At 33.9% G+C, this 15,894-nt stretch overlaps 1 protein-coding gene and 1 long non-coding RNA gene across 4 annotated transcripts in view; one reads left to right on the top strand and one right to left on the bottom strand.

The window, feature by feature from the left end:
- The window catches only part of LOC139526892 (retinol dehydrogenase 12-like), a 47,782-nt gene that overhangs the window by 5,161 nt on the left and 26,727 nt on the right, over positions 1-15,894 (top strand). For 2 of the 3 annotated variants that reach the window (XM_071322039.1, XM_071322041.1), the window contains 2 exons: positions 937-1,239; positions 2,216-2,333. The exons of the other annotated variant lie outside the window; for it this stretch is intronic. In XM_071322039.1, the coding sequence (XP_071178140.1) occupies positions 937-1,239; positions 2,216-2,333 (421 nt within the window). The remainder of the gene's footprint in view (positions 1-936; positions 1,240-2,215; positions 2,334-15,894) is intronic. 3 annotated transcript variants of the gene reach the window in all.
- Positions 3,818-11,016, bottom strand: LOC139525930 (uncharacterized). Its single transcript, XR_011665052.1, has 3 exons — positions 10,840-11,016; positions 5,314-5,401; positions 3,818-4,436 (listed from the first exon to the last, which is right to left on the bottom strand). It is a non-coding gene; the product is annotated as an uncharacterized lncRNA (long non-coding RNA).

Below are 15,894 nucleotides of genomic sequence, written 5' to 3'. Positions count from 1 at the left end.
ATTGTTTTGATAATTAGTATCTAGTTTTATCATGACAAGTTACAGATCAAGTTCGAATTTTGTTCCTGTCTGATGATTTTGTGCAGAGTAATGGTCTTTGGACATAGAAAATGCACTTAAATAATCAGTTTTCAACAGTTTTTACGTCATGCTTGAACATTTTGACTTGATATATTTATGTAGTTTACATCATATCAAGTTAGGATTTCGTTCCATTACAATGAATTTTTAACCAGTAGTGGACTATGTATTGTCAAGCAATACTCACAGAATGCTTGTTTTGAATAAATTCTGCCGTTGGGTTTCTCTCTTGAAATGTTGGTAGTTGCTCCATACCGGTGCTGTTTTTAGCCTGCACGTATACTATCAAACGGATTCATTGTTGTAGGGCGTTCATTGTCAAGGACATGTGTTACATGTAACTAGATTTAAACATCATTGCTGTGAATATGGTATTCTCAAATACATAGCTTATTGGCATACATAAAAAGGGCCTGAACAAATTAATTTTCCAAAGACAGCAGGTCGCCTATAAAGGAGGGGGAGGACAGGGGGTACCCTTCTCCCTTCTCCCACCCCTCTTCTCCTTTCTCCTACCCCCGTTCTCCTTTCTCCCATTAGAATAAAACATCTCCTTTTGAGATATTTTTTCTTGAAATATTAGATCATTTAAAAAAAAAAGAGATATTTTATTTTTTCTCCTTTCTCCAACTTTTTCTCCTTTTTCCCAGCATTCCTCTCCTTTCACCTTTCTCCTACCCCCTTTCTCCCTGTCTCCCTTACCCCTGTCCTCCCCCTCATAAAGCGGAAGCTGAATAATGACACTCATTTTTATTGTATGATCTGAGGAATGAAGATGCATGATAACTAGACAAGAGAACAGGAACAACTAGAAGTGTGTACCCTATATAATTCGTGTATATTTGAACATTGTAGGTATTGCAGGATGGGCCTATAAAACAATAGGTTCAAAGACAAAGCAGAATTATGATATAATTTTTGGGGTTAATCATCTAGGACACTTCCTGTTAACTTATCTTTTACTTGACCTTTTAAAAAAGACAAGAAATTCACGTGTAATAAATGTCAGCTCACTTCGGCATTTATGGCGGAGATCACCGCTTACGTATGACAAAGGTCCAAATAATGATGGTATGCTTTATCCGGACCTGGCTGGTTACGACACAAGCAAATTAGCTAATGTTATGCATTCAAAGATGTTGTCGAAAATCCTTCAAGGTATGTATATTTACATTAATATATAAATGTTAATCAAACAAACATCCACTGTTAGAGAAACGAAATATTTGAGGTATCCATCCATGACAAAAACTCAGTAAATGCACAGCGAAAACACACAAAAAGCAAAGACACATCGCTTTCTTTGCTGCTCTACATCTTTTAAAGTCGTATTACTCATTCACTTGACTGGGCGGGGTTTAACCGGTTCGCTCATAATAAACCCGTTCATCTATAGATAGGTGTTTTAGGATAAACTCACCAATGAAGTGTCCAGTCATTCTTTTGTAAATTCCTTTGATGACACTGATAGGTGATTAGAAATCAAAAATAATAATAACGGCAATCATCCTTATCACACCATGCACACACATCTTCAAAAAGACTGTCCTGATGCAAATTAAAACGTAAGCTCCGCCCGATCAGTTGAAATAACGTTGGTAATAGTGATGCTTTAAACACGGAGCATAGAAACTCTCAATCAGCAAATTGATACGGCCTTATCACCCTAGATGTAACAGAACCATATCGAGCCTTGTCACAAACACAGACACTGGAAAGTATAGTACATATTTCAAACAAAGTAGTTGTAATGATAAAACTATGTAGAATATAATTTGGTAATTTAGGTATCAAATGATGTCTTCATTCCTACGATGTAGATATGACTCATTAGAATATTTAAAAAAAAAAGATGTAGTAGTAGACGTCGTTGTTTCGTTTTGAGCATATACTATGCGTTCGGGAAAAAAGTTCGTGGATTGATAATGGGATATGTGTGTGTGTTAACCATGTTAACGGTGACACTAATATGCCGCCCTAACAAGATGAACAGTCAATTGTATTTACCTCGGATACAAAGTCACAGCTGCGCTACTATATATAATGAATAAGCTGTATACCACCTAGTCTAAGCTTCCTTTTGTTTTCATGCTGAGTCTTTTCTTATACCAAACAAACCCGTTATATTTTTCAGGAACTCCTGTAACGGCAAATTCCGTTCATCCAGGTTTGGCTGCAACAGATATTTTAATGGCACCTTTAAAATCAGTTTTACCAGAGAAGTTGTATTCGATTGTTGATCCCATTTTCAGGTAATCGTAATAATTTAGTGAAATTTGAATTATACAAAAAAAAAGAACAGGTTAGCACAAGACTGTCAGGGCCGTAACTACCTAAGTTGCCTCCCCTGAAATTTCTACACAAAATTTTTATTTGAAATAATAAAATGAAATATGTACACGAAGAACTTGAATTTATATTATACACAACACAAGTTTACAGTTTTAACAGTGTTATCATGATACATGATATATCTGTTATTTTCCGGATTTTTGATCGAAAGTTAGTTTCAGTATAGTTTTATTTATTTTTTCGTGTGGCCGTCTGTCTGTTATTCAGTATATATTCGTACGAGAACTCATATGAAACTTTGCTTTCGACAATTTTGAATAAAACTTATCTATTCACATTCATTTAGGGCTCAATTAAGCAGAGGAAGTTCCCTTCGTATTGTGAATCTTTTATGATATCGGAAATTCGTTACCGGCTGAATCAGCTGTTGGATCGTTTTTTTTTAACGTCACCCGATCGTACGAGAACATTATGGTCAATGCCTTAGTAGTTAAACACTCCCATTCGTTGTAGCAGGGACTTTCTATATTAAGTATAAACTTAGAACAGAAAGTCCCTGGTTGTTGTGATATACATGTCTGTTCAGCTTACAACGATATTGAAATTCAAGGTCCTCGATAAAAAAAAATATCTTGCGTTCTATGATCTTGCTTTAAACACTGGACACTTTAAATTTGCAAAACACTCATTTGCAAATCCGCCGCCGCCTCAAACAAGAGCTACAATATCATGTATATAACCAAAATGTGCGGAATTACATGGGATTCAATAATTTCATTGGTTTTATACTGTTACTGTCATATTTATTTTGCAATTTGAATTATAAAAACATGGGATTTTCAATATCCCATGGGACAGGGCAAAATCCCATGGGATTTACCATTATCCCATGGGATTTTGGTTAAATCCCATGGGATTTTTTTTGGTCCCATGGGATTATTGTAGTCCCATGGGATATTTGTTGTCCCATGGGACAAAAAAAATCCCATGGGACTATAATTATCCCATGGGATTTTTAATATCCCATGGGACAAAATAAAATCCTATGGGATTAAAATTATAAATATATATATATAAATATAAAGTTATGTGTATGTTACAATGAATGCTGTTTGGTAGTAAAATGTTTTAAATGTATACGAGTTTTTTATATTTTTTATATATACATATATATAAAAAATTTTTTTTTTGTCACAAACATGTTTTTTATTTGTTTATATGACAATAAAGATTATTCTTATTTTGGAATGTATAATAATAATATTTTACAGTCAACATGGTCAAAGAATAAAGTCCTTTAACTGAAACAAAATGATGAAATTTCTAAATAAATGAAAAAAATATTGTTTTGAAATCTTTGTCTTGTTTATTCTATTATGAAAAATAGAACTGAAAAAATATTTCATATTCTGACTGAATAGTTCACTCTTTTCACGAGGTAAGATTTTCTTTGTTATAGGTTCATTGCAATACTTGTATAGGCAAACAATTTGAATTATATATACCTTTGTGGTGTACATAATAGTATGCTTATATTTGCAAATTTATAATATAAACACTTTTTGTTAAAGTTTTTGCTTTCTTTATTCACAACTTGCTATGTGCAATTATTCAGTCCACTATATAAGAGTGAAGTCAATAAATAATTTCATTCACTAGAATATTCCTGCAATTCTTAGACAAAACATTTTTTCAATCTGTTCTTCAAAGATCTTCCTCTGTACATCTTTATTGAATGGAGAGATTCAAATGAGAAGACAAAGCAAGTTTATTTGGACAACAACATTCTAATATCTTGTTCATTCGTTCCATCTTTCAATTGATAATTACATTGTTGTATTTATATGATCAAGTTCTTGTGCATCAATGATCGTGATGATATGACTCCTTTTTGTTTATAGTCATCATGTTGAAAGTTCCTCTTTTCAAATATATGTAGGAAAAAACATGTTCCATTTCAAATTAAAAAAAAAAAAGTCGCACTATGGAGAAAAATATCAGCTTTAAGTTTTCCGTTCAGTATTGATCTGTGAATGATGACCATGAAAATCGAGATGTCTGACCTACAAATACACAAACTCAAAAATTATCAGTGAAGAGATCAATAAAATGGCTATTTTATCATGTTTATGATTAATATGATAAACTTTAATTTTATAAATATTCAAGTACTAAATTACAGAAATCGCTTAAATTTTATAATAGTTTAGTTAAAGTACAGCTTATTTAAAATTATAATAAAAAAATATAGGCCACCGATGAGTTAAATAAGATATTACATTTCTAATGCCAAAAAATGGCATTTTTGCACCAAAGGGAGATAATTTGGAGCTTTTTCAATGATATATGCATTTTAAAAGTCATCTACGGCCAAACCGAATTGATTGTTTTGAATGATTTGGTGTACCATATGATAAAGTTATAAATAAAATGAGTTATGAAAAAAAAATATTAAACATTTTTCTGAAATTGTTATACCCTAGAGCCTCCTTAAATGTCATTTGATCTCTATTGGAGAAATGTCTCATTGGAAATCAGACTACTAAGTGTTTCTTATTTTTATATCAACCCAGCGTTATTATACCTGTCTAATATCAGGAGCTTGTACATAGTTCAGTGGTTGATGTTGGTTCATATCCGTCATTTTTATTTTTCATAATTTTTTGTTTTTATAAATTAGTCTGGTATATTTGACGTTTGAATTGATGCTCTGTTTTAAATTTGGTTAGTGTTGACTTTTATAGATTACTATAACATGTATAAGGTATGGGTTTTCTCATTACTTACAGGTCATCAATGGCCTCTAATAAGTAATTACAATGCTTACATCCACTAAATTGAACTCTGATGGATAGTTTTCTCTTTCATCATACCACATCTTATTTTAATAAATATTTAATCATTATTCAAGGAAAAAAACTTTTATAACAGTGGAGTTACCATTTAGGCTTTGTTGACCTCTGTAAATCTTATTTTGTTGCTAATTTCTTCTGTTTATAGTTTCCCCTTTATCTTTCAAGTTCTTGCCCTACACATAAAAGGGTAAACATCATTTAATGACAAAAATAACTACTACATGTATTACATAATTAGTAGGCAACTGAAAATTTTGTCTTATTTGTATATAATATCAACTTACTCATCATTCTTGCTGTTCAATATCATGAATATTACCATTATTCTATGAATATGAGGTCACAGTAAAATTAACCTTGGTAGGCAGACATCTTTTTTTATATGATACCTTGTAGTCATTCCATACAACAAGTAGACCTATGCTTAAAAAATCTAAGGCCAAAATTAAAAATATGTTTGTTTCCCCTCCCCCCACACGGGTCAAAAATAAGCGCCCGGGTCAAAAAAATATTTTCCACAAAAAAATCGAAATTAATTTTTTCCTGAAAATAATTTGTTTCCATTTTTGGTTAAATGCAGAAGGATTGATAATCTAAATAAATACACTCAAATTGAGCACAAACAACTGATAAGTGGCCTGGACTGGACAAGTCAAACCATTCATGTGACCATGCTATGACAATCACATCCAGTTAAAAAAAACTAGAGGCTCTCAAGAGCCTGTGTCGCTCACCTGTTAATGTGTTTACTGATGTCGGCCATCTTCGTTGGTAGGCGGGGTCATTAGACACTTTTTTTTTAAATAGTTACCCTAGTATTATGAATGTGGCCAAGTTTGGTTAAATTTGGCCAAGTAGTTTTAGAAATGATTTTTATACAAGTTACAAAAATGACGAAAAGTTGTTCAATATTGACTATAAAGGGCAATAACTCCTTAAGGGGTCCTTTAACAATTTTGATCATGCTAATTTATTTGTAGATCTTACTTTGCTGAACATTATTGCTGTCTACAGTTTATCTCTATCTATAATAGTATTCAAGATAATAACCAAAAACTGCAAAATTACCTTAAAATCACCAATTTTAGGGCAGCAACCCAACAACAGGTTGTCCAATTCAACTGAAAATTTGTGAGGGGATATATCTTATTCTGATGGACATTTCAATCTTGAAAGATTTGCCCTAAACGTCTTAGTTTCAAAGATATAGAGCAAAACCTGCATTTTACCACTATGTTCTAATTTTAGCCATGTCGGCCATTTTGTTTGGTAGGCTAGGTCATCGGACACATTTTATAAACTACAAACCACAATGATAATTGTGGCCAAGTTTGGTTAAATTTGGCAAAGTAGTTTCAGAGAAGAATATTTTTAAAAAAGTTACAAAAAATGATGAAAGTTGTTAAAAATTGACTATAAAGGGCAATAACTCCTTAAGGGGTCGACTGACAGTTTTTGTCATGTTGACTTATTTGTAGGTCTTACTTTGCTGAACATTATTGCTATTACAGTTTATCTCTATCTATAATAGTATTCAAGATAATAACCAAAAACTGCCAAATTTTCTTAAAATAACCATTTCACAGGCAGCAACCCATCAACAGGTTGTCCGATTCGTCTGAAAATTTCAGGGCAGATAGATCTTGACCTGATCAACAATTTTACCCATTGTCAGATTTGCTCTAAATGCTTTGGTTTTTGAGTTATAAGCCAAAAACTGCATTTTACCCCTATGTTCTATTTTTAGCCATGGCGGCCATCTTGGTTGGTTTGAAGGGTCACGCCACACATTTTTTAAACTAGATACCCCAAGGATGATTGTGGCCAAGTTTGGTAGAATTTGGCCAAGTAGTTTCAGAGGAGAAGATTTTTGTAAAAGTTTACGGACGACAGACGAAGGACGCCAAGTGATGAGAAAAGCTCACTTGACCTTTCAGGTCAGGTGAGCTAAAAAGAACCTGCCTTCCTGGTCTGTTTACAAAGGGTAGACCCGGGGGAGGGGAAACAGACATTCTTTTCAATGTGGCCTGATAAAATGACAAAACCAAGAAAACTTATCATTGACCAAAGAACAATAAAATGCGGTCATGGTTTATATATGAATCTGCCATTCAGACATGCACAACTTACAATTGTTTCATATCTACCAAATAAAATCTACATGTAACTTTAAACATATGATAAACTGACAAAACAATGCAGTGTTTCATTGACCAATGAACCATGAAAATGAGGTCAAGTTCATATAAAATATGACAGACAGCTAAGTGCATCTTACAATTATTTCATTCACTAAATAAAGGGGCCTTATTGCTTACAGTATCCGGAAAATAGACCAAACCACAAAAACTAAATATTTTCAAAGTTCCTTATACCCTGCCAATTTGTTATGGTTGTGCCTGTTCTAAGTCAGGATCCGATAATTAAGTGATTGTCGTTTGTTTATGTGTAACATATCTGTTTTCAATTTTTTTGTACATAAATTAGGTTGTTAGTTTTCAACTTTCAACTTGGCTATCATGTGTAAAATCATACAAGTGTTGGGAAAACAGGAAGTTGTCGAGTGATGAATCTGAAAATGCATCACACAGTATAGCTGACTTATTTAACCCTGAAACCAAATTTCAGAAATCCTTCTATTGTAGTTCCTAAGGAAAATGGGACGAAAAATATTCATCGGACGGACTGACTGACACAAGGATGGATGGACAGACAGGGGTAAAACAGTATACCCCCCCTTTTTTAAAGTGGGGGCATAATTTTAATACGGGGCTATAAAAACCCATGCAAGATGTCAAAACAAAAAGAAGTAACCTAATTCTTACTTGTTAGGGGCTATTTCTTTATTGTCGGTTATACATATAACAATACAACATATTAAAGGTCTGTAGAGCTTTTATCCGACATACATATATGACAAGCACAATACATTTGTACATGAAACATAAAGCTCATCACTGAGATAGTAGTCTCAGATAGAGGGAGGCGGGGTCAACCAAACTCCTCTATTCAATCTGAATGTAGGACAGAAAGTCACAGTCAAAGAGTCACACACTGTCACAGGACAAAAAGTCACAATTTAGTTTTGAGATTATTTTTCTTTGAACAAGAAAACACTCTTTTTGTATTTTCTTGAAGTTTTATACATGAACATGATGTAGCAACTTTAAATTAAAATTTATTAAAAACAGATAAATCAGTGCATTAGGTTTGCGCACATTACCATTACATTTGCGCACAAAAATCATTACGTTTGTGTGCAGCTTTTGATTACATTTGCACGCATTTTTTAACATGTAAATATAAAACTAGAGGCTCTAAAGAGCCTGTGTCGCTCACCTTGGTCTATGTGCATATTAAACAAAGGACACAAATGGATTCATGACAAAATTGTATTTTGGTGATGGTGATGTGTTTGAAGTTCTTACTTTACTGAACGTTCTTGCTTCTTACAATTATATCTATAATGAACTTTGCCCATTAGTAACAGAGAAAAATATTTGGTAAAAATTTACATAAATTTACCAAATTAATGAAAATTGTTAAAAATTGACTATAAAGGGCAATAACTCCTTAAGGGGTCAATTGACCATTAAGGTCATGTTGACTTATTTGTAGATCTTACTTTGATGAACATTATCGCTGTTTACAGTTTATCGCTATCTATAATAGTATTCAAGATAATAACCAAAAACAGCAAAATTTCTTTAAAAATTACCAATTGGAGGGCAGCAACCCAACAACCGGTTGTCCAATTCATTTGAATATTTCAGGGCAGATATATATTGACTTGATTAACAACTTAACTCCTTGTCAGATTTCCTCTAAATGATTTGGTTTCCGAGTTATAAGCAAAAAACTACACTTTACCCCTGTTCTATTTTTAGCCGTGGTGGCCATCTTGGTTGGATGGCCAGGTCATCGGACACATTTTTCAAACAAGGTACCTCAAAGATGATTGTGGCCAAGTTTGAATTAATTTGGCCCAGTAGTTTCAGAGGAGAAGATTTTTGTAAAAGATAACTAAGATTTACGAAAAATGGTTAAAAATTTACTATAAAGGGCAATAACTCCTAAAGGGGTCAACTGACCATTTCGGTCATGTTGACTTATTTGTAAATCTTACTTTGATGAACATTATTGCTGTTTACAGTTTATCTCTATCTATAATAATATTCAAGATAATAACCAAAAACAGCAAAATTTCCTCAAAATTACCAATTCAGGGACAGCAACCCAACAACGGGTTGACCGATTCATCTGAAAATTTCAGGGCAGATAGATCTTGACCTGATAAACATTTTTACCTGGTGTCAGATTTCCTCTAAATGCTTTGGTTTTTGAGTTATAAGCCAAAAACTGCATTTTACCCCTATGTTCTATTTTTAGCCGTGGCGGCCATCTTGGTTGGTTGACCGGGTCACGCCACACATTTTTTTAAACTAGATACCCCAAAGATGATTGTGGCCAAGTTTGGATTAATTTGGCCCAGTAGTTTCAGAGGAGAAGATTTTTGTAAAAGATTACTTAGATTTCTGAAAAATGGTTACAAATTGACTATAAAGGGCAATAACTCCTAAAGGGGTCAACTGACCATTTCGGTCATGTTGACTTATTTTTAAATCTAACTTTGCCGAACATTATTGCTGTTTACAGTTTATCTCTATCTCTAATAATATTCAAGATAATAACCAAAAACAGCAAAATTTCCTCAAAATTACCAATTCAGGGGCAGCAACCCAACAACGGGTTGACCGATTCATCTGAATATTTCAGGGCAGATAGATCTTGACCTTATACACATGTTTACCCCATGTCAGATTTCCTCTAAATGCTTTGGTTTTTGAGTTATAAGCCAAAAACTGCATTTTACCCCTATGTTCTATTTTTAGCCGTGGCGGCCATCTTGGTTGGTTGACCAGGTCACGCCACACATTTTTTAAACTAGATACCCCAATGATGATTGTGGCCAAGTTTGGTTCAATTTGGCCTAGTAGTTTCAGAGGAGAAGATTTTTGTAAAAGTTAACGACGACGGACGACGACGACGACGACGACGACGGACGACGGACGCCAAGTGATGAGAAAAGCTCAAAAAGATATAGTATGATTTCCTTTTACAGCTGACTATGCGGTATGGGCTTTACCTCGGGCTTTGCTCATTGTTGAAGGCTGTAGGGTGACCTATGGTTGTTAATGTCTGTGTCATTTTGGTCTCTTGTGGACAGTTGTCTCATTGGCAATCATACCATATCTTCTTTATATTGGCTTATGGTTGAAGGCCGTAAAGACCTCTAGTTGTTAATGTCTGTGTCATTTTGGTCTCTTGGGGACAGTTGTCTCATTGGCAATCATACCACATCTTCTTTTTTATATTATGAACAATTTCCTAAAATTAAAAATGAATATATGTAATAAAAAGAAGATATTTCAAAATCTGTTTTCATTTATATTCAATCAATTGTCAACAAATTGTTTGTGACTTTTTGTCCTATCTACTTTGTTACTTTATGCCTGAGTTTGACATGTGTTTGACTTTTTGTCCTGTGACTTTTTGTCGGAATGTCCTGTGACTTTTTGTCGGAATGTCCTGTGACTTTCTGTTCGTTTACCTTCCATCTTAATCAGTGAACTGAATAATTGTTTTTCGCAGAAGTCCGGGGAGTGTTAAAAAATCACATGTGCAAGTTGAGAGTCAACACTTACACAGGGACTACACAATACTTTTTCAGAATGTCAGCAAAAAAGAATCACTGGTGACAGGGGAGTGTAACCGATGAAATGATCCTGAATCAGATAAGATTTTCCCGGTACGTCTAAACACCGCTCAGGAGGACCTCCTGGGTGCACACATGCAGGGCATACAAAGTGCACTCATGGCAGACCCTATTTAGTCGCCGTCGTATCTGCACACATGATGGATGTATATATTCGTTATAGATCGTCATACACTTCTCATTTTAGAGTTAAATTTGCAAGCAATCTCTTAAGATTTTAAAATAATAAGGCTACTAAAAATATATTATTTCCCCCAATTTTCGCAATTTTTTCGCCATATAAAATATTTAGGCGACTGTGCTTTTAGTGAATATAAACGATGACGAGGCCTCACGAATAAATATAAATATGAAATATACTGGAACATCGATTAGCATAGATCGAGCAGCAGAGTAAACTTCCACATAAATCTCGAAGTTATTTACGCCGGATAATATAGACTGTGCTCCTGAATAAAGTTGTCAAATACATTAATTTGTATTTTTTACTTCTACAAGAAATTTGATTCAAATGCTAATTACGCACCATTTGCTGAGCAGAGAATCATTCTAAGCCAGGAACCGTCTATACTAACTGATAACAGTAAGAATAGAAAGTCTCTGTAAAAAGGCAGTCAATCCTAACAGAACAGTATTAACTTAATGAAACATGTACATCAAGTTCCAGCACCTCACCAAGCACCCTTGCCTTGCATACTGAGATGGCAAACTGGTGTGTGTCAGTATTTTAATATAAAACTGCGTAGGTTCATATCGTTTGATTCAACGTTTGTTTGGTTATTTTTTAAGGATCGTTGTAAAATTATATCTAAATCTTTGTTGAAATACGATTTTAAATTGTTCAATTCTTTCTATTTCATAATTTTGTCAAAGTCTACTTTTTTAAGTTTTGAATTTTACAGAAAAAATGAATATTCCCTTTTGATTTGAAGAAAATCTTTTTGAACTGTGATGACATGGTGTTGCAAAGCTGATTACAGGTAACTATAACATACAGTAATTCAAGTTCCATTACGACAGTGCGTGTATTCTCGGTTGTGTATAACGTATAGTTTTCTAGAGAACATCCTGTCTACGTGTAATACAGATTAATGACATTATACAACATTTCTTTGGTTAAATGTGATAAGGTATCTGTGTCCATTCCCTATTTCAACACCACTAATTTTTCGAAGAAAAAAAAAAAAAAAAAAAATTATATGAAATTAAGAAGAAAAGTAGCAAATATAAACTTCAGTAATTGCGCATTGAGTAAACATAATTTCAATATTGCATGAACAAATCCGTGAGAAAACGTATAGATACATGTATGAATAAAGATGGGTTTAAAAAGACCTATTGGCTTTATTTCACACTAGGACCTAAGATAACTAGAACTAAGCAATGGTTGATCCAGAAATTTTCATAAGATAAGATAGATAAATTTATTTTATTATAGTGTCACATATTGATTGTCATAATAAAGTACACAATATACATATCATCACATAAAACATTCAATCAATACCCAGCCATAAAATTGACTTATGAGACACTTTTAAAACTCTATATTTACACTAAATTCTTATAAAAATCTGTATTAACACTAATTTACAAATACGTTATCTGTTAAGTAAAAACAAAATAAACTTGGCGATTAAAAAGTAATGAATAAAAATAAAGTAAAATAATGTTACTAGATCTATCACAGTTAATAAAATTGCAATCCATTAAATAAAAATACTTCAGTATAAAGTTATAAATTAAAATTAAAGAAAAAATCAGGTTGACCTTAATCTTGTTTTAACACTAGTTAAAAGTGAAAAGTTTTCGACGTAAAAAGAATTTATGCAGACTCTTACAAAAATATTGCTGTATTTCTTCGCAGTTCATGATATTAACAAATTGATCATTTAAACTCATACTGTTAAAATTTTCAATATATTTAACGCATTCAAGTAAAAAGTCATATCTCAAATCTGAATATAATGGACATGTCATTAGAAAATGTTTTTCTGTTTCTATTTCATCTAGTTCACAGTATCTACAAAGTCTATGTTCAAGCGGAGTAGGCGGCCTGGAGTAACGCCCGGTCTCCAGGGCTAGCGGTAACGAGCCAGCGCGAAACATTGCCATGCATCGTCTCTGATATTTTGGAATGTTTATTCTGGTATATGTTTCAACATTAACATTGTCTTTATAAAGTCGATAGGTACGAAGTTTGTTTCCATTTACTTGGTTGCCTTTATCATTTAAAAGTTCATTTCGCCATTCTACATTGTCCAAGTTGATGAGTTTTTCATGGACCACTTGCATTGCATTGTTCACAGAAACGCCAATGTCCTGTACAACAATATTACTGTCCACCTTGTCCACAATTTTATTCACCTCAAAAGTCCAACCTTTTCTTCTTCTGGATGACCATCTCCAAATCTTACTTAGGAGTCGATTCTCATCAAGTCTATAAAGTTTACATAGTAAGCGTACACACGATTTTCTTAGTTTAGTCTTGGTCGAGGTCCAGCCCATATCTCCGCGCGTCGCTATATTCGAAGTGTGTTTTCCTACACCCAAGAAGAGTTTACATGCTTTATTCTGCACGGTCGAGATTTGGCTAAAGTTTTTAAAGCCCCAAATTCCACTTCCGTAGAGGAGTATAGGCTCTACCATAGTTGAATAAAGTTTATTAAATACACTGTGGGTCACACCACCGGCTGATATCACTTTTCCATATACCGCTCCAAGAGCTCGACTAGCTGACTTTGCGAGCTCTTTTGCATTCTTTTGAAACGTTATATGCTCATCAAGCCACACACCTAGATATTTGTACGAGTCTGTGAACTGTATCGATTGTCCACCACAAGAAAATGTACTTCGTGAGATTGTCATTGTAGAAGGTCTGAAATGGACAACTTTTGTCTTATCACCATTTATAGTTAACTTCCAATTTTCACACCATTCGGTAACCGTATCCATCATTCGCTGTAAACTAATTTCATCAGGAGCCAGCAACACTATGTCGTCTGCATATAATAAAATACTAAGCATAGAGGTGTCCATCTGTAAACCACATTTAAGATCGTTGATTTTGCTGGCTAAATCGTTTATGAAAATAGAAAACAACGTGGGAGACAGTATACAGCCCTGTTTCACACCGCTAGAAACGTCAAACCACGGGGTATTGTCACTGTTAACCCGTACAGTACATTGTACATCTGTATAAAGAGATTGAACTGCACTTAAGAATTCACCACGGATGCCAACGCTTGTAACTTATACCAGAGTAATATACGGTCTACCGTGTCGAAAGCCTTTTTCATGTCTATGAAACACGCAAATGTTGATTTACGCGATATCTTTCGGTCGTTTAGAGTCAAAAATAAGGAGTGAATATGTTCCTCACAGCTTCTTCCTTTCCGGAACCCGTTCTGTTCGTCACATAAACAGTCATTTTCTTCTAGCCATTGACTGAGTCTTAGATTTAATATAATACAATAAATCTTGCATGGTACTGAAATTAATGTGATTCCGCGATAATTTAACGGATTCCGATTATCATCTGCATTCGGCTTCAATATCGGATTTATAACACCCATTGTCCATTGGGATGGTACTTTTCCCATACGAAAGCATCCACTTATAATTTCGAAAAGTAAGTCTACAGATACTTCATTCTTCAACACTTCGGCCGGAATGTCATCGATTCCTGTCGCTTTTCTGTCTTTTGCACTGATCACGGCCTGTAATACTTCATCTCTTGTAATTGGCGCATTTAATTCAGATACGTCTCTTTCAGTGTTAACGTTATCGCTATCTGTAGGTAGTTGAGCTGTATTGTCGGACGAGAAAAGAGTTTTAAAGTCATATTTCCACCGGTCAAGAACAGCTGCTTTATCTGTCTGAACAACCCCGTTATCATCAACAATTGCACACGGAATGCATTTCGAGCGTTCATTATGTATTCCCACTTTACCTATCGATCGCCAAAAGTCACGTTGATTCGAGGAGTAAAGTTTATCTTCTAATTTTTGACGTTCCTCTTGCTGGTACTGACGTTTGAATTTACGATTGATACGGTCAAACGCTTTCCTTTCTGCGCAGAATGCCTCTTTTAGATAACGTTTCGCTGAATTCGATCCTTTACTTTTTAACCACTTTTTTTCAGCTATACACGCTTGATCCCATTGTCGGCTTAAAGTTTCATTCCAGTACGGCTTGTATAGAGACTTTTTCTGTTTCATATTTCCGTTTGAATAATTAATACTTGGTAACCTGTTATTCATTTCACAAATAATAAGCGATTGAAAGTTGTCGTATGCATTCTGAACATCTTTTGTAATCCTCATCGAATTTTCAATATTACGGATGGTTTCGTGCACTTTACTTGAAATCTCTTCGGTTTTTAAAAAATCATTTGGAATATCTGACACTTTATATTTCCGACGTTGATTGAACGCGTGATCTGATTTCTCGTTATATTTAGCATCACACATAGGCACGTGTATATCACAGTATAAAAGAGAATGATCTGGTATTTTCTGCGGGACGTAACCAATTTCAGCGATTAAATCTGACATTGACATAATTTTAAAATCTAAAATAGACTCGGTATCTTCATAAGGCACACATATATAATCCACTACGGATCTACCAGATCCAGAAATACATGTAAAATCACTATCATTAAAACGGCCATTTAGCATGGCGAAATTTACATCACATAGAAAATTAATAAAAACATCTCCTTGATGATTTTCAGTACCATCAACAACTGTTCGGGGTTTAATTAAATCTACTCCTTCAATGTAATCTAAGTTATATCCAACACGGGAATTAAAATCACCACATATCATAATTTTACCCATATTTTGGTATGTATATATATCCTTCAACAAATTTTGAAAAAATACA

Source organism: Mytilus edulis, chromosome 6, assembly GCF_963676685.1.
Source record: "Mytilus edulis chromosome 6, xbMytEdul2.2, whole genome shotgun sequence".
Taxonomy (NCBI): Eukaryota; Metazoa; Mollusca; class Bivalvia; order Mytilida; family Mytilidae; genus Mytilus; species Mytilus edulis.
Note: the sequence above shows the minus strand (reverse complement) of the source record. Positions and strands in the feature narration are given on the sequence as shown.